Raw genomic sequence first — 27,349 nt, forward strand, 5'->3', positions numbered from 1 at the left:
ACACTCCTACAAATACACCGGGGAGGGGGGGACTTGTTCCATACTTCCGTGCCGTGGAACACGGTGCCGCCGTGAGAATGCCACCAGCGTTACTCCCCATAGAGGGCTGATGATTTGATATAAATTCAACTCCTAGAAGAGTTAAGCCATGGTTGCTGGGGCATGTCTGTAGGCGGAAATACTAGACTCACACCCACAGGGACCTCTACTGCCCCGAGAATGGTAAGCCTCCAAGTGTGGAGGAGAAGGTGAATGCTCGGTTAGCAGAGCTGCTGCTGGGACTCGCACCTCGCTTGAGGACCCCATCTGCCCTGGTTTGAATCCAGTTTCAACGAAGCCAAGGCCTCCAATCCTTTGATCCTCTCAACTCAAACCCCAGCTCCTTCTCAGAGGCGCCACCGCCCCCCATATGTTTGCCACTCCTTTAAAAAGCCTTAAAGGGACGTTGTCATTCCTTGAGGAAGAAAAATAAAGAAGTTTGATGAAAGAGCTTGATGTCCAAGAAAATTAGCAAGGGTTGCAATCACAACCGCTGAACAGCGTAAGTTCTAGTCAGATCACCCAGCACCAACTATGGAAACGGGTGCCAAGACTGGGGGCCGTCGCTGGAGGCAGATGTGTGCCTTGTTCTCCGGCGACATCACGCTGGCGCCTATGGGAAGACCCAGGTATTGGACGGTGAAAAACGAAAAGGGATCTGTGACAACCTGATACAGGTGGGGCTGCAGGGTGGGGGGAAAGAAATGAGTCAATATTGGGTGATCAGGACAGGCGTGGGAGGGGGTGTGCCTCTGTGAAGAGAACCCCAGAAGGAGGAAAACCAACCAAGAGCAAAAAGGTCATACAAAATCTTTAGCAGTCAGCTCATCTCAGCCCAGGGTGTTGCCACAAGGTATTTTATCTGCCATCCATGCAAATTCAAATGCATTTACTAGCATATGTAAATTACATGCAGATGGCCTGGGGATATCTAAAAATAGAAAGAGGTAAACTCTCCTAACAAAGGTCAGTCTTTTTTAAAATTCATGAGACGGCAGCTTGTGAGGAGAACGTGCTGCGGAGAAAGTGGGGATTCAGGGGAATTTGCTGGAGAATCTCCAGGAGTCGACTGTTCTTCACAACTCCTTCAAGCTACTGTCGGTGCAAAATCTCTCTCCACAATTCCCCAAAGCAGGACACGTCCTCAAGACCCCACACCTTCCTAGAGTAGGAGAAGGCTTCTGATGTCCTTCCGCTGAGTCTTTCCCTCCTACAGAGAACCTTGCACAGCCCCCCGTTTCCAGAGTACTCTCAAGGGCTGTCACTTAAGCACAAAAACATTGGGAAAGTGCCTGTTACTTATGTGATTCCAACCTCAAAGAGTCCATATCTCCATATAGAGAAATGTGAAAAGGAACTACCTGCCCTCTGTGAATCAGACTAAAACTTGACCTTATTTCTTAATTCCTACCACCTTAATAATATTAGTAACAGCCATACCGTTGATAATTTTATGTAGTTTCCCCAACCATTTATTTACACAGTAATCACCTAGTTCTCATTCAATTTTCTTTTAAAGATGTTAATATACACTAGAACTGTTTGGGAACAGAGACCTATGCTCCGGTCTTTCCCATGCCAACCACTGATCGGACCATATCCGGAAGCCTTCCTTTTCTTTTTTTTCCTTCCCTCTCTCCCTCTCCCTCCTTCTCTCTTTCCCTCTCTCCCTCTCTCTCTCCCTCCCTCCCTCCTTTTCTTTCTCTCCCTCTCCCCTTCCCTCCCTCCCTTCTCTTTTTCTTTTTCTCCCTCTCTCCTTCCCTCCCTCCCTTCTCTTTCTTTTTTCTTTCTTTCTCTCCCTCTCCCTTTCTTTCCTTCCTTCCTTTCTTATAATGATAAAGCTTTCCTAGTCATGCTTCTGCCCTTGGGTCTCTTCAAGCGATGGTGGTTGAGTCCCTTGCTAGAGCAAACTCTGAATAGATCAGCCCTAGACTCATTTGGGTGGCTTTCATTTATTTCCACAAAACAAATACCAGTGGGCAGTCAGACCTATACAATAAATTTCTGTAATAAACGATCTTAGTTATTTGTCCAAAATCACACGTGCACAAGGCATCGGCGGCCTTTATGGACCAGTCCCCTCCCCGAGGAGAAACAGAGTTCTGAGTACAGCCCAGCCAGCTACTGAGTATTTACTGACCACAGTGGCACAGCATTTTGATCATTCCAGCTTTCCCAAGGTAGCAACAGTTACGGAAGCATGTGCTTGACACAGGAATTAATTTCTCCTCTACTTGACCACAGATTAATGTGGCTACGCAGGTAAATAGGTGCTGGGGGAATCAATGAGCTCAAATTCTGATTGCCGCTCGGTCACATTCGACATTTTACGCCATCTCTCTAGACTTTCGGAATGTGGGTTGACGTGTAACAGTAAACGAGAAAGCATACAGATGTGTTAACCTTACTAGCAGCTGCTTACGTCATATTCAACTGCAGCGAGGAGCAAGCCCAGAGACTTCTAGTTCTTTGGCTAAGTCAGTCAGGGACATTGAGATACCTGTGTGACAAGGGAGGTTCCAACAAAGATGCTTCTCCCAGGCCACAGACACAGTGAACCACAAGGCTGGGGCTGGTATACAGGTCTCATCAAATCCAACCAATTTTTGTTTCCTCACATCACCTTGCCTTCTTTGGTGACCTATTTTATGAGAACTAATCAAATATATTCTAATATAAAAGACCTATTTTCTGCCTTTCCACCTTTGGTTGAGGATCGTAATTGAAATGCACACTTACTGGGGTGCCTGGGTGGCCCAGTCCGTTAAGCAGCCCAGGTCATGATCTCACAGTTTGCGGGTTCGAGCCCCCGCGTTGGGCTCTGTGCTGACAGCTCGGAGCCTGGAGCCTGCTTTGGATTCTGTGTCTCCCCCTCTCTCTGCCCCTCCTCTACTCACACTCTCTCTCTGTCTCTCAAAAATAAATAAATGTTAAAAATAATTTAAAAAAAAGAAATGCGGACCTCCTACTGATATGAAACACACAGAATTATTTAAGTCCACTGGAGCAACAGGTGTCCACTGTCATTCACTGAATTGCCACAACACAAAAATTATGATGTCCCTTTTAGTTAGGAAAGAAAAAAAAAAATCTAACTCTAGTCCCTTAACTTAGAAGGCACCGGATTTGAATACGACGACAACCAATACCGAAATCGTATCTTGTCAAATGTTAAAATGAACAACTAGTCAGTTTGTAGTTTGATTATACTGTCAGCCTGTTCTTTCTTCTAAGTATCTGCACAGGGAGTGAGAAAAACAAAACAAGGTGTCTTTTTCTCCCCAGTCTGCCTTCTTTTTCAGCATCTGACATGAGTATCCACTGGCTGAATGCACTCGAAAGGTCTTGAATGCCTTCTCAGCTCCGCAACAATGCACGGCTCACACTGACCTCTCAAGTCCCTGACCTTCGTGCTCTAAATTTTACATATTTCAGGATATAAAGAAACAAGAGAAAATAGAAGGATCCAAGGTGGAGGTTAGAGGAGAAGATGAAAAGAGAAAGATAAATAAATATACCTGTCTGGAAACCTTGCTCAAATGCTTAATCCATTATTTAAAAAGGATACTTATCTTTCCCTTACTGCAATTCCATCTGCTTTAGAGGCCTCAGGAATTTGTGAGTTTGTTTTTTAAATAAGAAATTTAAATTGAAGCAACGATCAATTATTCATGTCAATAGTGCACTGGGTTCGCATAAAGTATACCCAAACCTCAGTTTAACCTATAGCATCCATCAGACCCTTTATTGAAACTGTTACTGAGAGCCCCAAGAGACTATGCCCCCAAATCCTGGGGGAGAACACCCTGAAACTGACAAAGAACAGAGGGGTCTGAAGACTGAATTATCATGATTATAATCCCCCGAATCATGAACACGTTGTTTTATAAAAATTAATATTTATACTTCAAATGACAGGTATATAAGGATTCTAGATTAGGTAACTATTTTTTGTATTTATTCAATTCTCACTAAAGAATAAACAGCCATTTACACAACTCCTATGAACCTAGTTGTTTTCTTTCTTGGAAGTGTCTGAACATTTTTTCACGTACTCTACCAAAGTCACCAGGCTAAAAAACTAACAGGCCTGTGTCAGTCAGGGCCAATCAGGAAACAGCGGATTCTTTTACACTGGGTAACCTGAGAAAATTTATTCAAGGGACTTACAGAAGGATGCGGGCAGGATTTGGGGAAACCGATAGGGAATAGGGTGGCGTTCTAAACTAGCCACGCTGGAAAAACCCTGGAACCGTGGGGGAAGGAGTGGTTATCGATGCCCACAAAGGAGAGCCCTTAGGAGGCAAGACTTAGGGCCACCTGACTGGAGTTATGATCTTCCGGTACACAGTTAGTTCCCAATGGTTCAGTAAGGAGGGGGGCAGAGAATAAACACTCCTCCTTCTCCATTCTTCTGTATCCTAGCGATCTCCTGCTTGAGTCTTCCATTGACCAAACCCAATGGGAAGCCGGAGGGCAAGGGGGTCCATTAACACAGTCCTTACAGGTCAGCTTTCTCGGGTACACAGCAGGCAGGAGGGCCAAAAAAAAAAAAAAGTAACCAGCCCAAAATTCCAGTATATATATATATATATATATATATATATATATATATATATATATATATTAAATAGTTACTATTTTGCCATATATTTTGCTAATTCACCTATATGAGTGATCAAGGTTGATACTCTTCTAATTACTGTAAGACCAAACAAACATTTTATAACCCAAACTAAACTGGAGATTATCGTCTCAGTATCTGTTCTCTCCCTATTCTCTGCCTTGGTAAATGTGACCCTGTCAACCACAGGAAGGGTTTTATAAAAGAAGTCAATTCACAGGCACTGTGAAAAACTCACAGGAGGGTATCCAGCTCAGAGGACAGCGGTGAGAGAAGACATCACAGGGAAGTCACAGCAGATGAAGGGGAAAGGTGGATCGTGCAGGTGCTGACCGTGGAAGGTTGTATAGGTGCAGCACGTTAAGAGAGTTCCACAAGTCTTGTGGGCTGATAAATACAATGAAGGAGGAGTGGACACACAGGGCAGAGCAGGCTTAATAGTGAGGGAGGAGTAGGGGACAAAGCATCTTGTAGTTTTAACAAAATGTCAAAACATTAAAGGACGTTCTTATTTTGGTTCAGAAATAGTCCCTGGGCAGCAGGATGGGGGTAAGACTGGAGATGGGGAAGCCATTTTGGAGATTTTACAAGGACGCAGGTGAGAGAAGGGACAGACCAACGGAAGGCTAGAGGGGAGGCATGGATGGGTTGGGGGTGTAAGTCTTGGCTGAGCTATTAAAGAGGAGGACTAACATGCTGAGGAAGACAGGGCTTGTGACCAAGGGCCAGTGAGGGAAGAGAGAGGGATGGCTGGCTTCCGGGCTGAGAAGGGCTTTGTCCTGTTGTATTCTAACTCTGCGTGAGGGCCCAGACCCCGGCCACTTCCCAGAATCTAGAAGATGGTCAAAAATGTTACTTATCTCAATGTATTGTATCGTGAACCCAACACGATAGAAACGGATTTTCTAAAATATTTGTTGTGTGTTCTTTCATGCACATAGAATCCGTACCTGCATATGAAAAGTGTCAGACATAATTGTCTGTTCTATATACTTTAAGAACATGTACAACTGTAGCACACACAATTGCAGTCAATGCCAAGTAAATTCATTTGATGACCACTGTTTAAGTAATTCCTACATAGTATATTATAGTGCCATTTTCCAATAGGATTAGAGGAAAACTGTTGGAAGTATTTGGAAAAACAAACTGGCCTCTGATACTGGCCCTACTTTTCTTTGGTAGGTTTATTTCTGACCTATTTAGCTAGATGATAATTTTATCTGAGCTTCTTTGGCTAAATCCAGGGTATAAAGAAATAAGGCTTCTATAAAAATGTCTGTCCGGGCCCTCCGCCTATTTTTTAATTGGATTAGTTGGGGGGGTTGTTTTGGTGTTGAGTTGGAGAAGTTCTTTATATGTTTTTGGATACTAACCCCTTATTGGATATGCCATTTGCAAATAGCCTCTCCCATTAAGTAGGCTTTTTGTTTCGTTGATGGTTTACTTTGCTCTGCAAAAGCTTTTTATTTTGGTAGAGGCAGACCCAATAGTTTAATTTTGCTTTTGTTTCCCTTGCCTTAGGAGACATATCTAGAATAATGCTGCCATGGCCAATGTCAAAGAAACTATGGTCTATTTTTGTCTAGGAATTTTATGGTTTCAAGTCTCACATTTAGGTCCATTTTGAGTTCATCTTTGTGCATGGTGTAAGAAAGCGGTCCAGTTCCATTCTTGTGCATGTAGTAGCTGGTCCAGTTTTCCCAGCACCATTTGTTGAAGAGAATGTCTTTTTCCCACTGTCTATTCTTGCTTCCTTTGTCATAGGTTAATTGACCATAAAAGCGTGGGTTTATTTCTGGGGTCTCTATTCTCTTCCATTGATCTGTGTGTCTATTTTTGTTCCGATACTATAGTATTTTGATGACTACAGTTTTGGAGGATATCATGAAATCTGGGATTGTGATACGTTCAGCTTTTTTTTTTTTTTTTTTCAAGATTGCTTTGGCTATTTGGGGTTTTTTGTGGCTCCATAAAAATTTTAGGATTATTTGTTGTAGTTCCGTGGAAAATGTTGGTATTTTGATAGGGATTGCATTAAATCTGTAGATTTCTTTGAGAAGACACGCATATGGCCAAAAGACACATGAAATGAGGCTCACCATCACTCACCATTGGGGAAATACAAATTAAAACCACAATCAAATATCACTTTATATAGGGTCAGAATGGCTACAATCAAAAAGACAAGAAATAACAAGTGCTGATGAGGATGTGGAGGAAAAGGAACCCTTGTGCACTAGTGATGGAAATACAAACTGGTATAGCCACTGCGGAATACAGTACAGAGGTTCCTCCAAAAGTTAAAAACAGAATTACCCTATGATCCAATAATTGCACTACTGGGTATCTACCCAAAGACAATGAGGACGCTAATTCAAAAAGATACATGCTTCTCTACGTTTATTGAAGTGTTATTTACAATAACTAAGATATGGAAGTGACTTACATGTCCACTGACGGATGAGTGGACAAAGAGGACATCACACATGCACACACATGCGTGCGCACGCGCACGCACACACACACACACACACACACACACACACACACACACACACAGTGGAATATTATTCAGCCATAAAAAAGACTGAAATCTTACTACTTGCAACAACGTGGATGAACTGAGAGAGTTTTAAGCTAAGTGAAATAAGCCTGACAGACCAAGACAAATACCACAGGATTTCACTTGTGTGGAATTTAAGAAACAAAAGAGCAAAGGGGGAAAAAAAAAAGAGACAAACAAAACAACCAGACTCTTAAATACAGAGTGCAAACTGGTGATTACCAAAGGGGAGGTGGGTGGGGAATGGGTGAAACGGATAAGGGGAATGAAGAGGACACTTCTGTTGATGAGCGCTGAGAAATGTATAGGATTTGCTGCACTGTTCTATTGCACACTGAAACTAATATGACACTGCATGTTAATTATACTTGAATAAAAAAATTAAAATAAATAAATAAGGCTGCTACCTGTCAAGGTTGGAGATCTAAAGATAAGGCCAAGTATCTAAAGAGGGTTTTTTTTCCCCCCCCTCTAGAATTGAGTTAAAGTATTTTCTGCATAGGTAGAAAATGCTGACTCATTGGCTTTGCTCTGGAGTACTATTTGCTGACCACAGTCCTCATCTGTGGGCATGAGAAAGAGAAGGCCACACACAACTTTGGTTTCTACAACATGGTGGCATTCTGAAAACCGGAAGCGATATGTGCAAAGGAGACTGAAGAACCAGAAAAACTGTGCTTCGTCCACCCTTAAATCTTCCTGAAAATCGAGGTAAGAAAGGAAGATGAAAAATTCATTCCTTTTGACAAATGAGTCTTTAACCTACGGAGTGGTTCATTTTGAAAAGGAATTCGATTCTGGGCCCACGTATCACACATTCAAGATAAAATGTGTGCTCTCACCTCCCACTAAATATGTTGCTATGACTTTTAAATGGAGAGAACATTTAACAAGAGGCAAAGCAGGGAAGGGGAGATCTAACTCAGACATCAATAATTCATTTATCAGAAATAGGAGTAGCGGTATGAAATGCCAGGAGACTCTTTCATTCACAGGGAGGCATTTCTATTTTAAGCCTAGAGCAACGCAGTCACCTGTATTCAGCAAGCCAATACAAATGGAGGCAAACCTGAATGGGAGGACACATTGTGTGGTCTCCTCGAGTACGGCTATTTCTATAGCACCTGTTACGGGGGATGTGAAAAAGCGACAAAAAAGGAATCTTTACAACTTTTGTACTTCAGAAGTGATTTCCGTCACCCCAAAGCGTCAGCACTAGACACGTAACCGTGTCAGTTTAACAGAGATGACTGGCATGGAGTTTTGAGGGTGCAATCTCTTGGAGTCCTAAAACCCATCAGGCATTAGAGCTTCGTAAGTCCTCTGCTAATTAAACCCGTTGGTGAGCTGCCCAAATTATTTCATCCTTATATCCCCCAAGCATTTAGCCCAGAGCCATTCACCAAGTAGGGTCTCGGTGAATACCTGATGGATGAATGAACAAATGCAGCTAAGTATGAAATAATTCCAGATACGTACTGGTCAGACCATATAAAGAGGAGATATTCGCATATCGTGGCCCTCAACTATTGCTTTCTGATGACGATTAGAAATTCCTCCCCTTCACTATCATACAGCAAATTCAAAGATCCATGCTCTGCTGAAGGAGATGGGGAAATAGAACTGAAGAAACGCAGATTTACTGTAGACTGAAGGAGCCACAGCCCTCAGCACCTAAAGCAACAGAGAAACCTACTGAAACTTCTAACCCTGGAAATAAACAAAGACCTCCAAGTATTAGAGTAAATTAGAAATGTTCATATGCACATATCTGTTGAGCTGATTGTAATTTTTAATTGATTATTTTTTTAATGTTTATTTACTTTTGAGAGAACGAGAGAGAGAGAGAGAGACAGAGTGGGAGTAGGGGAGGGGCAGAGAGAGAAGGAGACACAGAATCCGAAGCAGGCTCCAGGCTCTGAGCCGTCAGCACAGAGCCCGACGCGAGGCTCGAACTCACAGACCACAAGATCATGACCTGAGCCGAAGTCGGACGCTTAACCGACTGAGCCACCGAGGCGCCCCTTTAATTGATTACTTATCAAGAACCAGATATAGGAAGAGAGCACACAATTATAATAACAGCTATAATTATCTAGCACCTAATATGTAGTCAGTTTTATTATGCTTGGTGTTTTACATGTGTTACTATTCGTTAGAAGCATTATTATGATTTTAGAGATTAAAAAAAAGCACTAAAGCTCAGAGTAGTTAGGGCTAAAGATTATGAAGCTAATTCAGGAGAACCAAGGGTAACTGTCAACTCTTCTAAACTATAAACCCGCTGCTAATTTCCTGATGCCAAGTGACTTCCATTCAAACAGAATTATCCAGCTACAGATCCATGCTTAAAGACAGATCCATCAATCACACCTATAATTACGGTCTAATGAGCAGAGAGGATATCTTAACCCCAAATGCCTGACGACACGCTTGTGTTCGGCCAAAAAGAAAATCAGGCGGCTGAGAGAAGGGAGGGGGACATCTGAGGCCCCAGGTCACTCTCAGAAAACAAAGGGAGGGGACGCTGGGGTGGTGTCCCTCTGTAAGTGCCCTGTTTCACTGTCAAGACCACAGATGTAAGCACACGTCTAGAACAATGCCCGTGTGCGCCAATAGCTAAACCCACGCTGCACTCAACGAACCACGGACGGTACTTAGAATGGGTCAAAACAGGACACGCTAAAATCTGCCAGAGTGAGCAGGACCCTGGCCATGCTTCTTGAAAAAACAGGTCTTGGGACGAGCCAAGTTTGAAAGGAAGTCTCGCAAAAGATATGGTTTTCACAAGGCAGCCCGTGAAAAGCCCTCAAAGCCAATACTCAAAGAACTGTCTGTGTTAACGACAGACTCTGTGGTCGGCGACGTTGGCCGCATGTCAGACACACCCTCCGAGAACAGTCACCGTCACCACGAGGGTTTCAGTGCGGAAAATCGCCACGTGTAGATTCAAATAAGACCATCGGGGGAACACAACATTTTTGGCTTCTACCTATCGCCCCTCTTGTCCCTTGACATCCTGCACAAATACACTCCGGGCATGAACATGATCTAGTCTTGCCTGTGTATTTCCTGTTTCTCTTTGCTCTGTACACATGTTGATGGAATAAATTAAGCCAACGGATATAGTATAGTAGGATTCCCCTACGTGCTTGCCTTGAAAACCCAAATTTCTTCCAATAATGCCACTAACATATTAGACAACAATGTAAGGATACTGTGAAATTTGCATGTGTCAACGCACAATTTTGTCCCAGAAACTCCAGGTGAACGGAGCAAACGCACCTAGCTCCGTGGGACTACACAAACCCTGCAGGGATGCACACCCCAGGATCACCATCGTCCACGCTTGTCCACACCTGTGGCTGCTAGTCCCTCTTAGATTTCAAGCACCTCACCTTCCGCTTCACGGTACCTGGCAAGTTGTCATATTTCCGAAGACCATCCTGTGGCGGGGGGGGGGGGGGGGGAGGGCGGGGTGTCGTCTGTTCTGTTTACTTTTCCCCTCATCTCCCAACTGGCTAATTTTCCTCTCTCTTCTTTGATCTTTTTCAGAATTTTAATCTTTACCTCCGTTGTTTTCTCTTGCACACAGAGCGGCAGGCACCTGAGCAGGAGTCGACGGCGTGCATTGTCTCAAATTAGAACCCTTTGTGTGAAACTCACTATAACTTTAAGCAATGTGATCTGAACAGGAATGACTAGGACTGAAAGAAAACTATCCAGTGCAATTTAGGTCCCTTTCTTCTTTTGTTTAGAAGGTTCTGCAAATTCTATCTAAATCGTGATATATATTACTGCTTTCACCACTGAATCCGAATTGTACCATTTACTGAATTATTAGCAAACAGCATATTTTCCACAGTAACATTTTGAGGCTTCTTTGTAGGTGGTGAAAAGAGAAAAAGAAAAAGAAAAAAATAGAAAACCCCACGTACAGTCACAATTATCTAGGTCAGATGGTTTTATCTAAACTTATTGACTGACTTAATCAAATAATACTGAGACATTTTTCCCTAAAGAAAGGCAAGGGCTGGAAATAGCACATAATAAATGGGCAAAACACTTCTCTTGGCTACTTTTGAGATCCTAAACTAAATCATGTTAAGTAAAAATTGAAATGATAGTATTTAAATCACAGCATTATCCTGGAGCTTTGCGGTTAAAGGAAAAAAAGCTAATGTGATCTAGAGATTAGAAATATCTACTAATCCTTTAAAGAATCTGGGTCATCTTAAGCAAGAAAAACCGTTCCCACTTACTTTCTCAAGAATGTTCAGATATCCCAAGGTATCGAATGGATGTGCATTTTCATTTGCTCTCCCAAAAACTACTTTACTAGCTGGAGAGTAGGAAAGTGGTTAAATGGGTTTCTATGGCTCTTGACTGTGAGGATATAAAGGGTAATGGGTTCTGTACACGGCAAACCTTATAGGTATTTCATGTATATTAGCAGAAAACACAGTCACTACAGAAGAAAAAGGAAGCAAGTAAGAAAGCCCCTGGGAGAGACCTGAAGCACGGCAGTCAGTGAAATTTGTTGAGTTTAACAGAATCAAGTAACTCTTTGGGGGGACGCTTTGTTTGGCCTCTCACTTTGAACCCCTGCCCCAGCCCCCCAAAATGGGTCACAGGCCAATTACCTCTGGGGGGGGGGCAACATACCCCAACTGTGCCCTCGAGAGATGGAAACACTGAGTCTTGCCCCACGGTGTTCTCTGCAACCGCTCTTAAAGTATAGACCACCCCTTTTCACGACCCAGAAGCCTCAGCACAAAAAGACTCTTGTTCACCTTGGAGCAAATTTACGGATCATTTGTTACCAAGGATTTCCAAGAAGACACTCCCCTCAGCAAGAACAGAAAACACAAATCTCTGGCGGCCACGCACCAGCCACCCCTCCGCCAGGCCTTACTTGTTCTCGTTGCTGGCATCGTAACGAGGCATTGGGTCCAGATCATTCCCGTTCACGTCACAACTCGCCAGGGCATCCTAGAGCCACAGAGGGGAGAGTGCAAGGAGGAGACAGACGTTTAGTAATTAGCCATTAACCTGAAGGCTCATGCATTCTTAAACACATTCTGCAAGCGAGTAATTAGATTAAATAATACATTCATGGTCCGCTGATGTCAGGATGCCTTGTTCAGTAATAATCAGTGTCATATTTTTCTCCTTAAGGTCAAGAAATACTCTCCACAGACCTAGGAAGAACACAGACCATTCTTGCCAATACATCTTCCCTCATATCTAGAACGGACCCCTCACCCGATTCCTTTGAAGATGTCCGCAGCGACTGCCTTTTCGGTCAAGAACTCTTGGGCTTTCTAGAAGCAAAGTGATTTATTTCCTGTGAGTTCTCTCTCTATACCTTATTTCACTTCTTGAGTAAGTTCTTGAAAATTCGAAGATTTTTGAAGACAATTCACAAACAGTTGGCAAGCCAATTAAAAATCGGTGTTAGAGGGGCGCCTGGGTGGCGCAGTCGGTTAAGCGTCCGACTTCAGCCAGGTCACGATCTCGCGGTCCGTGAGTTCGAGCCCCGCGTCAGGCTCTGGGCTGATGGCTCGGAGCCTGGAGCCTGTTTCCGATTCTGTGTCTCCCTCTCTCTCTGCCCCTCCCCCGTTCATGCTCTGTCTCTCTCTGTCCCAAAAATAAATAAAAAATGTTGAAAAAAAAAATTAAAAAAAAAAAATCGGTGTTAGAAATCTATTCTAGTCGGTATCATGGTACCTCTATTAGGCAGCATTTGCCTGGTTTCAGAGGTCGTATCTACTATAAAAGAATCTGTACCTCAGACTTTTCGGTAGTACCCAATCACCTTTTGCTCCAACCAAAATAATGAACAAAGTTTTATTATATGTCAAGGCTTCAAAAGAAGACCAAAGTAGCCGTGAAATCAAAGTTGGATCTGTTCGCTTTTATTTTTAATTATTTTTTTTAGATTTTTAAGTTTATTCATTTCTTTTTGAGAGAGTGAGTGAGTAAGCGGGGGGTGGGGGGGGGGGGGGAGGGAGAGAATCCCAAGCAGGCTCTGTGCCAGCACAGAGCCCCAACATGGGGCTCGAACTCACGAACTGCGAGATCATGACCCGAGCCCAAAACTGGAACTGGACACTCAACCAGATGACCCACCCAGGTTCCCTTGTTTGCTTCTATTTTTTATTATTTGTTTTTATTTTAGAGAGAGAGAGAGAGAGAGAGAGACTGAGTGCAAGTGGGGGGCAGAGAGAGAAAGAGACAGACAGACAGAAGCCTAAGCAGGCACTGCACTGAGTATGGATCAATCCGACGCAGGGCTTGATCCCGTGACCCTGGGATTATGACTTGAGCTGAAGTCAAGAGTCAGACGTTCAGCCAAATGAGTCACCCAGGCGCCCCTAGATCTGTTCACTTTTAAAAGCAATTGTGAAAAATCTCCAAATTTCTAAATTTCTAAATTCCCAAAAAGAAATTACCGGCTTATTTCATCACTCACATTTATATCACTGTAGGTAGCACTAATTTAGAATGCTCTGGATTTTCCGATGCTTTTGGGTAATGTCTACAGTATTGGTAAAAGTAAATGTCATCTTTGTTCTCTATCTTTATCAAGGCTCTTGTTTCTGAAACTAACTTGTGGTACATAGGGTCTGATGTTTGGAGAAATTAAGCAAAAGACACAGGACATATAAAGGTGGTCGGTAAGTCCCTGCTTCTCGTACAAAGGCGGCCCCGTAGCCCCCCCCCCCCCCCCCCCCCCCGCAGTGGTCACTAGAGCATCGAGTATAACTTCCTGATTTTCCTCGTAAGGAAACAGAGGCCTAAGACAGGTTAAGTAACTTGGCCAAAGGCGTAAAACAAACCAGCCTGTGGAACCAAGACTGGAGCCCGGGCCATCTGCCTACCCCCCGACCCCCCATCCAATGGGCTTTTTCTCTACACTTCACCAGCTCCAACATCAAGACAAACTGAGAAGGCACCGGTACCGCTAATCACAGATACATTCTGGAGCATTCTTTCCAGGAGGAAAAAATGAAAAAAGGCAAGGAATGCAATCGCAATTAGAGTAAAGCTATCTGTGTTTACGCAAATACATTCCTAGGCGGAGGGGAGCAGGAACACCCTATAAAAAGCACACTGTGCGTGACAGGAAAGACTTCTCTGCTGAGAGAGGTACCCACAGTTCTGTTCTCTTCTAGGACCCGGGCTCACTCACTGTGGCCTTCAGGCCTCCATTTCTCTCCTATCATCCGAGGAGACTGAACCGAAATTTCTTTTTAGCTCTCAAATTCTTTGCTGTGAAGAGACAGAGATGTCTGGGTGTGCTCGGCGGCAGGGTGAGAGCAGCCGCTCAAATGTTTCGTTCAAATAAGAACTAAATGAATTTGCAGTTCCTCCCTCTCTCTTTTTTTAACCCGAGGGACAGTCCTCTAGTTTCGGGGCGATCGTTTCAACATTTCATTGTAAAAAATTAATCCGTGAAGTCCCTTGGCGGAATTTTTTTTGAAACCAAAAGGGTAACGGGGTGGGACACCGTGAGGGAAGGTTCCGGCGCAAGGCGACACGTGGCGGGGGGGGGGGGGGGGTTTGCGTGTGAAGGAAGGTCTTCCTAGTCAGAGACAGGGGTGACTGTGAGCCAGAGCTGGTTTCGGAGGCGCCAAGGGAGTGACTCGGAGGTCTTTTGTTTGCAGAGATAAAAATGGAGTCTCTTCAGGAAAATCCATTTAAGTGTCATGACGTGAGACGGAGCACATGAGAAGGCAACGTTGCGGAGGATGGGGCCGTTTCTCCCGAAATGGTTTGTCAGTAGGTAAGAGAGAGACGCGGAGGAGAAATGGTCACGGGGGCACAGGGGCACGGTGATCCCCGGGGTGCCCAGAAGCCAGGCCTTTCCATGCCGAAGGAGACAGAGATACAGGGAGATGAGATTTCAAGAAGGCATCATAACCCTGTCTCTGAAATGGGCCTCAGGGAAAAGGTCAGGTCCTTTCTGAGTGAGCCCAAGACAACATTCCTCAGGGCCACTCTGTGCCCACGAGTGACTGAGGAACAAGAGAGAGAGAGAGAGAGAGGCAACAGGCACACCGGGAGGACAAGTCCTTTGTGCTAACGCGCATGGGGAATCTACGGGCACGCCCCGTCTCGCAATTCTCTGCCAGCTCAGGGCACAGTGTGACAGGCTGGGCCTGCTGAAGTCATGAACCGGAACTCGGAAAGCAAAAGTCTGAAGCGATATGGTCCTCCCACTCACATAGCTCGGGGTGGGTCCCCTCTGCAAGCGGGGGACAAGGCTTCCCACCCTGGCCCACGACTTTTCCTCCTTTTGGGTCAATAAGGGTTCTGCAAGGGGCAGCTGACTTCGCCATGATTTAGAGCTGCTTGTATTCCCGGGGACAGGAGAGGAAGCTTGCAAGCGGACAGAAAAGTCACCAATTTTAAGAGAAAACGTTTCTTCAACACCGACATGAAAATATAACTTAGGAAGACTCAACGCGACCCGATCTTTGGAATCAAAAGGAAGGGGGGAGGAAGGGAGAGGGAAGGTGGGTGAAAGCAGCTGAAGGGTTACGAGCCACACAGGGGTATCAGTGCTTCTGGGTGGCAACAGAAAAGAGGTCTGAGGGAAAGTCAGAAGACATGGGTCTGAGTGGGATCCACCTGGAGTTTCTGCTGAGCCTGCATGGGAATCAGGGCTGTATCTGCAGATTAGTGGGGGATCGTTGCGGGCTCTCTGTACCAGAAGAAATATTTCAAAGAGAACCCTAAGGTGTCAGGCAACACAAATTGAGGCCAGATAGAGAATGGCATTGTGGCGAGATAATTGTGGCACTTTCGACAAAACTTGCAAAGGGGAAGCCAATGGAAGGAATGATCTTGGAGAGTAGAGGACAGAGGGTTCACTGATACATTTCCAGGCAGTGGATATCACGGTGGTAAAGGGGACCCAGAGGCCCTAGGGGCAGAAACTGACCCCAGTGTTCGGTGGGCACCGGGTGTCGAAACCAGGATTTTCAGGGCAAGTACTGAGCCTCAGCACTTTCACTAGGTGCGTGGTCTTGGGCTCACCCTATACTCTCCAGGAGTCCTGGAATCACTATTCCTTCCTAAGGAACTGACTGCTGCTTCCTAGGAGTAGTAGGAACGTGATCATTACTGTCCTGTGAAAACGGAGAGGAAGAAAGGGACCGGCTGGATAACTTGAGAAAAGTTCTAAGCCCGCTTTTCTCTATACAAGAGACAGAGCGCGTTGCCTGGCTGCGTGGACGGATCACTGAGAAGAGCGGTCATTGTCAGTGGTGACTGGTGTTGGTGGTGGGGGTTTCTGCTGCCTTCTCACCTGCATTTTGTCATCAGAACATCAAAGGCACCTGCAAGTGGAAAGCGGGGTCTCCTGCTTCCCGCGTTCGGAGGGCGTGGCTCGTCTAAGACGAAAACACTACTCGGAGCCTACCGTCTCCGTTAGCTGCATTTTCCCACCATAGCCCCCCTTTTTGCTAATCCTGACAAGAGTCCCCTTGTTTCCACGGGGGAGGGGAGGGGCTCCGACCACAGCCCAAACTCACATAGTTCTGCAGCAGGTCCGGATGGGTTCTCTCGATGCCATCGTCCAAGATGGTCACCACGATGTTCTTTCCCGTGTAGCCTCTCTTCCAGGCTCCTTCGATATTCATGTCTGATTGGCAGGGATGCGTGTTGTCGCTGCAGTGCTACGGAAGGAAGACGGAGAATCAGACCGCGCGGGTTACCGATAACTGGAAGGTGCGCGAATCATCTGCGGGTCGAGATCGTGCACCGAGTTAGCAGAAATCCGGTGCCTGCCTGCAGAGCAGGAGCACGGGCCTCTAGCACAGTAACAGGAGGAAGTGGGAAGGGTGGATGTGGGGAAGGCAAGTGAAAGAGAAATCTCTCCTGCCGGCTCTGCCCCGTCCAAATACCATACATCCTTTGGGAAAAATGGAATAAAAGAAAGTATATCCCGACAGCAGAATAACGGAAGTATCACTTGATTGTTAGCATGAATCGATGGCACACGGAAAGGCATGGTGACATTTCATTTATAAACTCAACCTAGGTAACTAAAGAACATGTACTTTATAATTTCTTCCCCAGGCACCTGGAAACCAGGCTAGCCAAAAAAAAAAAAAAAAAAAAAATGAGAACTCAGGCAGCTTCTGGACAGTGTCAGCCAGAGGTGTGCTACCATGAGAAACTCACGGACGGGAAGAAAAATAACAGTTTTGTTGAGCTGCTTTTGATGAATTCACCACGGCGGTCGTACCAAAATACGTAGGGGGCAAACACACTCAGTCAGCGGCGCTTTGAGAAGGGAAAGAAGAGTCCGGACAGGTAACACGCACAGGAAAGGCGTGTGAGGGCTTCAGAGGGCAGGCCGGAGAAACACGGACGCTCAGCACGTTACGTATCGTCATTTCATTCCACAATGGCTACAACATATAAATACATCAAGAAATGCATTGACCCAGGGCCTCCTCCTGACAGGCCAGCATTTGCCCAACCCATACAGTTGCCTCCTCGGAGCGTCTCTCTCTCCAAGGTCCCTCTGAGTGGCGTTGTTTCCTCGGTAGGGAAACAAAGGGACAAAGACGTGCTGTGACTTAATGCCACCCCGGATCCTACCATTCTGGATCTTCACGAAGGGGAAGAAAATGCAAGCTCCGGAGGAGGCTCTGGGCATAATGGAGATCCGGCTGCCATGGACTTGCGTGGCGTACGTTTTATTGAGCACTTACTCCCCCCCGGGGTATGGCGGCGAACGAGGCAGATGAGGTCCCTGTTCTGATGACCCCTCTAAGGAGGAGACAGACACAGGTAATGAAGAAAAAAATAAGTAACACCATTCAGAGCCCTCCGTGGCTTTTAAAGGAATTCAAGAGGGTGATACGAGGGTGAATGCCGAGGGCCCATGCACACAACTCTAGGCGGGATGGGAGGTGGGGCCCTTGGTCTCAGGAAGTGAAATCAGACCTGATGCCTGATTGGTGAGAAAGGGCTGCTCTGCCCAGAGCCTACAGCTAAGCGTGTCAGTAAAGGACACGATAGATGCAAGGGTAATATAAGACGGCAGACAGCTTAGCACATTGAAGAACGAGAAACAAGGTGGCGTAGGGCGGAAGCTTGGAGACCAAGGGAAAGAATGGCTTGGAAGACAGCCAATCAGAAGGGGGAGCGAGGTCAGACCATCCATGACCGGGCTTTTGTACTAACTGCACGCTGAGTAAATGGACGCGCACCTCTCTCCAAACTTCATCCATCAAAATTCGACGCTAACGAGAGACAGATACCTCTAACAGCCCGTGACATGAATTTGCAAATTTATTCTCCAAATGAGGCTGCCTTTTATTGACTGCTACAAACACACCTGAGTAGTGGATTCATTCTAACAAAGGGCACGCCCATTTTTCACCACAGATAGCATCAGTTTCACAAAGAACGGGGGCTCATCTCTTTTATGAACACTTGTCTCTTTTTCTCACCGTCTGGACTTCTTTCGGACACGCGAGGTCCTACACACACACACACACACACACACACACTCTACTACGGCACTGACCCAAATTCCGTTCTCCCCACCTGCCCCCAGTTTTCCAGGCACACCTCAGCACCCACCTCTTCCCACAGAGACTTCTCATGTCCTTCAGCCCTCCTCGTCTCTCTCTTCTCCTGCCCTGAACTCAGAGGTGGAGACAGACAGACACATACACAAACACATGCTGCCCTACGCAATCCGACTCCTACTTGCTATATTCTGTTGAATCGTTGTTGACTGTTGCCTCTTGTGTGTGGACTTTGTCTTATGGATTGTGAGCCCCTACAAGACTATGCATTAAACGAAGCCCGACCTAGGATTTCAGGCAATATCGTGCTGGTCACATGCCAGAAGTGAGGGCACATCCTCAACCTTATTTCCAAGTGCACCGCCGCGATTAAACTCTCTGCTCGGACCTCGTCGGAGATATCTAGCCAGCTAATCCTCGGTTAACGGAGACGATCACGAAAGGAACAGTGTAGATTTCCGAAGTGCCTCCGTGGTCCAGAAGTCTCATTCTGGCCAAGAGTGTGGGCCTCTCCTCACCGAACACTGTAATGTAACACAAAGCAACCTTGACAGGTTTCCATTTCATTTTCTCTTTTTCAAAACCTGTTCTGGCCACCTGTGGTATCGTTTGCGAAATGAAATAATGTTAATGTGGCCAAGAGGTGGGCTGGAGGAAGGAAATGCGCAGGAAATGGGTAACCCACAAATGGGATAACCATCCTGGAGTGGAGGGATGCTGCCTGAAATTGTAATTATGAAAATTGAAGAAAACCAGCCGTCTATGGAAAACATGTGTGTTAAAAGTGAAGCAATTAGGTTTCTTTCTTCCACCTCTGCTTCCGTTGAATCTGACTTTAACAGATTAAATATTTTTGTGCCACCTTTTCTTCTTTTCATCTGCCAACATGGAAGGGGAAGGAGAGGAAATATCCAATTGATACTTTCATTTGGATAATCTAATACAGCAAGGAGCCAAAACGTCAAAGGAAAAAATAAATCAGAGCCTGGAGTGTTTCTTGCAAATGAGTAATTAGGTCAGAGGACCCTTAAAGCAGAACCCTAAATTCTGAATGGGATCTTTAGATTTTTAACACATGTTCATATATACATATATAATATTTATTAATTTTTGAGAGACAGAGAGAGAGAGAGAGAGAGAGAGCGAGCATGAATGGGGGAGGGGCAGAGAGAGAGGGAGACACAGAATCCGAAGCAGGCTCCAGGCTCTGAGCTGTCAGCACAGAGCCCGACGCGGGGCTCAAACTCATGGACCATGAGATCATGACCTGAGCTGAAGTCGGACGCTTAACAGGCTGAGCCACCCAGGAGCCCCTTTAACACATATTTTAAGTGTTCCAGACTTCCAAACATGTTCCTGATACGGTTGCTTCATACAACCAAGGTATCCAAAGAGCAAAGACTGGAAAATGTTGATGTGAGTCAACAATGACCAAAGATGAGAATTAAACTCTTCCTTAACTGCCTTGTTGAGATGGTCTTTAAACCGGTCTCTACTTGATGTGAATCTGTGTTACGGCATCGCCCAAAGGCAAAAGGGACTTAGAATAGCCACGATTTCCTCATAGTCAATCACATTGAGATCTCTGCCAGAGCTGAGCCTAAAGACTGGTTTTTGAAATTGTTACCACACATGCAGTCCATAGACCAGTATTCACAAAAGAGGCCAGTCAGACCCTTCTAGCTATCCGAAGTTGATGAAAACCACATTATGTGTGCAGTGTATGCAACATGAATTGTTTATAATAAACGTATGCACCTTCAGTTCTGAATAATATACTGCCTTTCCATGATGGTCTATGCACAGGTGACTCAATATTTAGACACAACACAAAAGGGAACATACCTGCAGAAACAATGATTGCCACCTATGTCTCCCACTTCCTCATCCATAAAAGCTTTTATTCTTTTTAGGAATGAAATTTTAAAGAGTTTGCTCTGTGAGTTTCTAGAAATGGCCTTTTCCACACCAGGGTTATGAGCCATTCTGCTTATAAACCACTCTGCGTGTGTCTGCTTTTCTTGTGTCCTCATAAACGCATCACAGTGTTTGCTCATCGAAAGAACAGTTTATCCTGAAAATAAACACCTTTGCTATGTCCTCACCATTGTTGGGGGGGGGGGGGGGAGGGGCAGAGGGCTACTCTCAACGTCATTCTTTTTAAACTTCTCCAAGTTCTGAGGGTCTTCACTGGCCTGCCAAATTATATGCTCCCAAGAGCCATTAACATTGAAGTCATCTACTGTTCACTGTTACCAGCACAGTGGCTGATAAGACTGCATCTCTGACAACATAGTGTTAATAAAGAAATACATAAAAATTCTGCTTCACAGACAAATTCAGAAACCCATCTAGTCAACTGAGTAAAGTGTGCACATACTTGAAATTCTTTGTAGAACGTGGAGTCCAAAAGATGCAAGAAATTGCAAACAAAAAACAAACACTAGAATCGATACTCCCTTAAGGGAAATATAACTGACACCTACAAGATCCTTACCATGGCCAAGCATTGGACTAATCACTTTTTGTGGTCTAAGGCTCAGAACAACTGTTTGAAGGCGGTCCTTTTATCATCTGCTTTTAACAGATTAAAAAAAAAATGGGGCTTAATCAGCCTAGGTAACCCCTCTGAGTTCACACCGCTGGTCAATATTAACATGAGGATTCAAAAGGAAGCTGTCTGACACCAGACCATAGGGCTATGGAAACTCTTCCGTTAAAACAGAAGGGGCTTAGAGGAAGTCACAACACACACAAATCCATGAGTAGATAAGGAGTAGATGTTGGACAATGGAGCACCAGTAAAGGAATTCAAATCACAAATCTCACTTGCCTTAGCACTGTGATCAATGCATTCCAGTGATAAGGTAGAATACAGATGAGTAAGACTTTAGGGACCTAATTTTTCCTAATCCTACTTATTCCAACACATCTTTTAGGAAATCACCTAATATTTTCAATTTTAATTTTAATAGTTTCAATGACACAGGGCTCACCTCTTTACTAAATAGCCAATGATTGCTGGTAAATCAATTCTTTAATAAAAAAAGAAAAAAAAAAAAAAAAAAAAGGAAGCTTGGGCTACATGCCTGGCTTGGTCAGAAGTACATAAGACCTCAATCAGAGCTGTGAGTTCAGGCCCCACATTGGGTACAGAGATTACTAAAAAAAGTAAACTTAAAAAAAGTCCCTGATTTGTAGCGTTTGCCAATTTCCATGGTGTAGATCCTCACATCATGTGCAGTCTTAAAGCACGCTCACAAAATCCCTGAATCTCTAATAATAAGCTCTCATGAGCTCTTAGAAGGCAGAGCCAACAAACCACAGGAACGACTCACTCCACTGTTGGCCTTGCTCCATTTCCGATGACGCTGTCCCTTCCAGCGGGTCTGACATCTGCTTCCCAGTACTTGGGAACTACTGATAAGTACCCAGGCATACTTGTCCCCTTCACAGTTTTCAGACAATCATTTTACTACTTCTTGCATTTATTTGGAGAGGATCTTTCTTTACCCTTCCTTTCTCAAGGCTACCTGAAGAAGTTGGACTTTGGACTTTTGTGGCCATAAGCTGACGGGCTCTTCTTGGGATACATGAAATAGAGGTTCTGTGACTCCAAAACCAAAGAGGACTTCACAGATTTTTTTAAAATCTCAATTCATCCGTGAGTTTGAGCCCCGCGTCGGGCTCTGGGCTGACGGCTCGGAGCCTGGAGCCTGTTTCCGCTTCTGTGTCTCCCTCTCTCTCTGCCCCTCCCCCGTTCATGCTCTGTCTCTCTCTGTCCCAAAAATAAAATAAAAAATGTTGAAAAAAAAAAATTTAAAATCTCAATTCAGCTAGGGAAGTCCTAAGACGGTTACTATTAGGAGTCAATTTGATGAATTTCAAATCCTTTGTTATCAAACACATGGTGGGGGGGGGGGGGCGAAGGATGCCCCTGGCCAAAACAGATCCAATGTCCAATTATTCAAGGATGATTATTCAATTTGTGGATTTTCCAGAAATTCCAAGGAAGCCCAATATGTTTCAGTAACACCAAACTTGGCATAGCAACTATTGCAGCTGGGGGATTCAGAAGAGGAAAAGTTAAACCCCACCTCTGCTACCTTCCAGCTACGTGATTTTGTCAAGTTCTCCTACATTCTTAAACCCGACTTGGAGTTTGAATGCAGAGAACTGCCATAAAGATTAAAGAAGATAAAGTACATAACAAATGCTTCTGTTATTGCAATCATGTTGTTGATGAGAGCACAGATATAGGAGACATGAGTGTTCCTAATAGTTAAGAAAAGAACACTAGTTAGAAAGAGAAAGAGAGAGGGGCGCCTGGGTGGCTGAGTCAGTTGGGCGGCCGACTACAGCTCAGGTCATGATCTCACAGTCTGTGAGTTTGAGCCCAGCGTCGGGCTCTGTCCTGAGCACTCAGGGCCTGGAGACTGCTTCCAATTCTGTGTCTCCCTCTCTCTCTCTGCCCCTCCCCTGCTTGCTCTCAGACACACACACACTCTCTCTCTCTCTCCCAAAAATAATAAACAATAAAAAAAAAATAAATTTAAAAAATTAAAAAAGAGAGAGAGACAGAGAGAGACAGAGAGACTACCACAAAATAGTAAGATAACGGTTTTCTTCATTGTCTGGAAATATAGATCATACAAACTTGAAAGGGCAACTGAACGTTTGCATGGGTGGCTGGGAGGACCTGAATCTTTTACATTTGTGGCTGTGGGTCTAGAGACTAGGGATGAGGTGAAGGAGTAGAGAGCAGTGTCCAACTATTCTCTTTTACATTGGTCAGATGGCCTCCTAGGAATCTCCTAGGAATCATCACACATTTTTTTTATTCCACACATTTACACCAATATTCCAGCCCTTCGAGAATCATGGTTCAACATCTACTATAATTCTGACGGAGGATCGTTTCCCAGTTACAAAATCTCAAGGATGTCCCACATAATACCAAAGAAACATCAGAGAAGAGCAGATGTTAGGAGTATAAAGGCTGTGGGATATAAAAATGCTTATACAGAGGAAAACGAGAAGAAATCCAGTTCTGAGAATTCTACTCATAACGGAGGATCAAGAAGTTGAGTCAGTATAGCCAACTGATTTTGACAAAGCAGTAAAGGCAATACAAGGGGCCAAACACAGTCTTTTCAATAAACAGTGCTGGAACAACTGGGCTTCCACGTGAAAAAAGTATACCTAGGGGCGCCTGGGTGGCTCAGTCAATTAAATGTCTGACTTTGGCTCGCAGTTCGTGGGTTCGAGCCACGTGGGGCTCTGTGCTGCCAGCTCAGAGACTGGAGCCTGTTTCAGATTCTATGTCTCCCTCTCTCTCTCTGCCTCTCCCCTGCTCTCTCTCTCTCTCTCTCTCGCTCTCAAAATAAATAAATAAATAAATAAATAAAATAAACATTAAGAAAAAAAGAAAAAAGTACATGTAGACACAGACCTTACGTCCTTCCCAAAAATTAGCTCAAAGTGGATCAGAGACCTAAGTGTAAAATACAAAACCAAAATGCCTGGAAGATAACACAGGAGAAAAGCTAGACAACCTTGGGTACCATGACGCCTTCTTATTTTTTTTTATTTTTTAATATGAAATTTATTGTCAAATTGGTTCCCATACAACACCCGGTGCTCATCCCCACAGGTGCCCTCCTCAACGCCCATCACCCTCTTTCCCCTCCCTCCCACCCCCCATCAACCTTCAGTTTATTCTCAGTTTTTACAACACCAAAGGCACAATCCATGAAAGAAATGACTGAAAAGCTGAACTTCATCAAAATTAAAAACTTCCACTCCGTGAAAGGCAATATCAAGACGATGAGCAGACAAGCCACAGACTGGAAGAAAACATCTGCAAAAGACACATCTAATAAAGAACACATCCAAAATACACAAAGAACTCTTAAACTCAACAATTAAAAACAAACAAACCACCTTATTAAAACATGGCCAGAGACCTTAACGGACACCTTGCCAAAGAAGAGATACAGAGGGCAAACAAGCATATGAAAAGATGTTCCACGTCATTTGTCAGCAGAAAAATGCAAATAAAAATGAGATACAACTACCCACCTATTAGAATGGCCGAAATCCAGAACACCGACGCCAGCAAATGCTGGTGAGGATGTCCAGCAACGGGAACTCTCATTCATCGCTGGCGGGAATGCAACATGTAGCCACTTTGGAAGACAGTTTGGCAGTATATTACAAACTAAACCTCCTCTTTCCATACAATAGTTACACTCCTTGGCGTTTACCTAAGGAGTTGAAAACTTACGTACACACACATACGCACACGCTGCACATGGATGCTTATTACAGCAGCTTTATTCATAAATGCCAAAACTTAGAAGCCACCAAGATGGCTTTCAGGTTATGGACTAAACCAACTGCGATGCATCCAGACAATGGAACGTTCCTCAACACTAAACAGAAATGAACTATCAAGCCATGAGAAGACATGGAGGAAACTTCCCTGCACATCACTAAGTGAAAGAAGCCAATCTGAAAAGGCTATATACGGGATGATTCCCACTATAGGACACTGTGAAAAAGGCAAAACCATGTAGGCAGTAGAAAGATCAGTGGTTGCCAGGGATTGGGGATGGAAGGACGAATAAGTAGAACACAGAGGATTTGGGGAGCAGTGAAAATACTCCGCGTGATACTCTTAATGGTGGATACGTGTCATTATACATCGGTCCCAAACCACACACTGTATAACACCAAGGGAGAACCCTAATGCAAACCACAGACTTGGGGCAATTACGCATCAATGTAAGTTCATCAACTGTAACAAAGGTACCACTCTGGGGGGAGCTGGTGATGATGTAGGCAGCTAGGCATGTATTGGGGCAGGAGGTATATGGGGAATCTCTGGACCTTCCTCTCAAGTTTAGTGTGAAGCTAAAATGACTCTAAAAATATATATATGGTCTTGGGGGAAAAAAAAAAGAGGAATTGAGGCAGAATAGCCAAAGGATAACTGGGCGGTCCAGCTGAGTGGACAACCTTTCTCTCGCTTGTTAACTCTGTGATCCTCATTGATTCTTTCCTAACCTGCCACAGCTTGAATGAAACACTTTCAGTCCCAGGGCGCCTGGGGGACTCAGTCAGTTAAACGTCTGACTTCAGCTCAGGTCATGATCTCCTGGTTCTTGAGTTTGAGCCCCGCATTGGGCTCACCGGTGTCAGTGCAAGGTCTCCTTCGGATCCTCTGTCCCTGTCTGTCTCTCTGTCTCTCTCTCTCTCTCTCTCTCAAAAATGAATAAACATTTAAAAAAAGAAACCTTTCAATCCTAAAAATACGTAACAAAGCAAAAACCAGTAAGCCAACAAACAAATCTCTTCTCCTTTATGGAACTGCCATGTGCCCTGTCATAGTGTTTAGAGAACAGATTTCAGCTGTATCATCTTGTGGTGTTGCTAAAGGGTAACCACGATCTCTAAAACTTACTGGGTGTTTCTGAGACACTGAGACCAAGCTCCACTGTACATGTATAGCCCATTGCACTGCCAGGCTTCCCATCATTCTCAAATACATCACGTCTAAAATCAGTCAGGTTTGGGAAACCTGGGTGTGCAGCCTCTGCCTCCTTCTCCTCCTTTCCTGTCGTCATTCCACGTGGCTTCCGATTTCCACAGAGCCTTGAAGTTCGGGCTGTTGGCTCCGCTCCGCTACTCTTTACCTTTCTAACCCATCTTATACTTCCAATCTATGCCCCTGTCCTTTAAAAAAAAGTATTTTGATCAAGCTCGTACTATATTCTGGTCACCCTACTGACTCAGACACTGTCCCTGTGCTCAGGTCCCTTCAAGTCTCGTCCGTCTGACAGGCAAGAAATTTCACAAAAACACCTGCTAAGCATTATAATGGGGGTTGCCGGGGTAGAATGGGAACATGGAACCCAGTCAGGGGGAAGACAGGAAAGGGGGAGTGTACTTCCTGGAGAAAATGACATTTAATCTGAGCCCCCAAACACGAGCTGAGTAGCCAGAGGGCAGGCAAGGGGTGGAAAGGACATGTTTATTTGGGGTAAGCATTGGAATAATCAAAGAGACGCTGGGTGGCACCTGGGTGGCTCAGTCGGTTGGGCATCCGACTTTGGCTCAGGCCATGATCTCACGGTTTGCGAGTTCGAGCCCCACACTGGGCTCTGTGCTGACAGCTCAGGCTCTGGAACCTGCTTCGGATTCTGTGTCTCATTCTCTCTCTGCCCCTTCTGCACTTGTGCTCTGTCTCTCTCTGCCTCTCAAAAATAAATGAATGTAAAAAAAAAATTCGAAGAGAGACTGGAGTGGCAAAGGAACGCAAAGAAATTCAGAACCGCTGGAGGATACAGACAGTAAGCAGTGGGTGAAGAAAAAAATGGAAAGAGACAAGACTGCAGAGGTTAGCTGGGGCCAGACCGTGACTGTTCTTTTCACTTTTTTCGGATGACATGATATTATACATGGAAAATCCGATAGATGCCACCAGAAGTCTGCTAGAACTGATACATGAATTCAGCAAAGTTGCAGGATACAAAATCAATGTACAGAAATCAGTTGCATTCT

The 27,349-nt window shown here is 44.7% G+C and overlaps 1 protein-coding gene across 3 annotated transcripts in view; it reads right to left on the bottom strand.

Moving 5' to 3' along the window:
- The window catches only part of PCSK5 (proprotein convertase subtilisin/kexin type 5), a 452,999-nt gene that overhangs the window by 307,492 nt on the left and 118,158 nt on the right, over window positions 1-27,349 (bottom strand). For all 3 annotated transcript variants that reach the window (XM_058695668.1, XM_058695669.1, XM_058695667.1), the window contains exons 4-5: window positions 16,772-16,915; window positions 12,145-12,221 (exon numbers count right to left, since the gene is read on the bottom strand). In XM_058695668.1, coding sequence (XP_058551651.1) covers window positions 12,145-12,221; window positions 16,772-16,915 — 221 coding nt within the window. The remainder of the gene's footprint in view (window positions 1-12,144; window positions 12,222-16,771; window positions 16,916-27,349) is intronic.

This window comes from Neofelis nebulosa, chromosome 12, assembly GCF_028018385.1.
Source record: "Neofelis nebulosa isolate mNeoNeb1 chromosome 12, mNeoNeb1.pri, whole genome shotgun sequence".
NCBI classification, from domain to species: domain Eukaryota; kingdom Metazoa; phylum Chordata; class Mammalia; order Carnivora; family Felidae; genus Neofelis; species Neofelis nebulosa.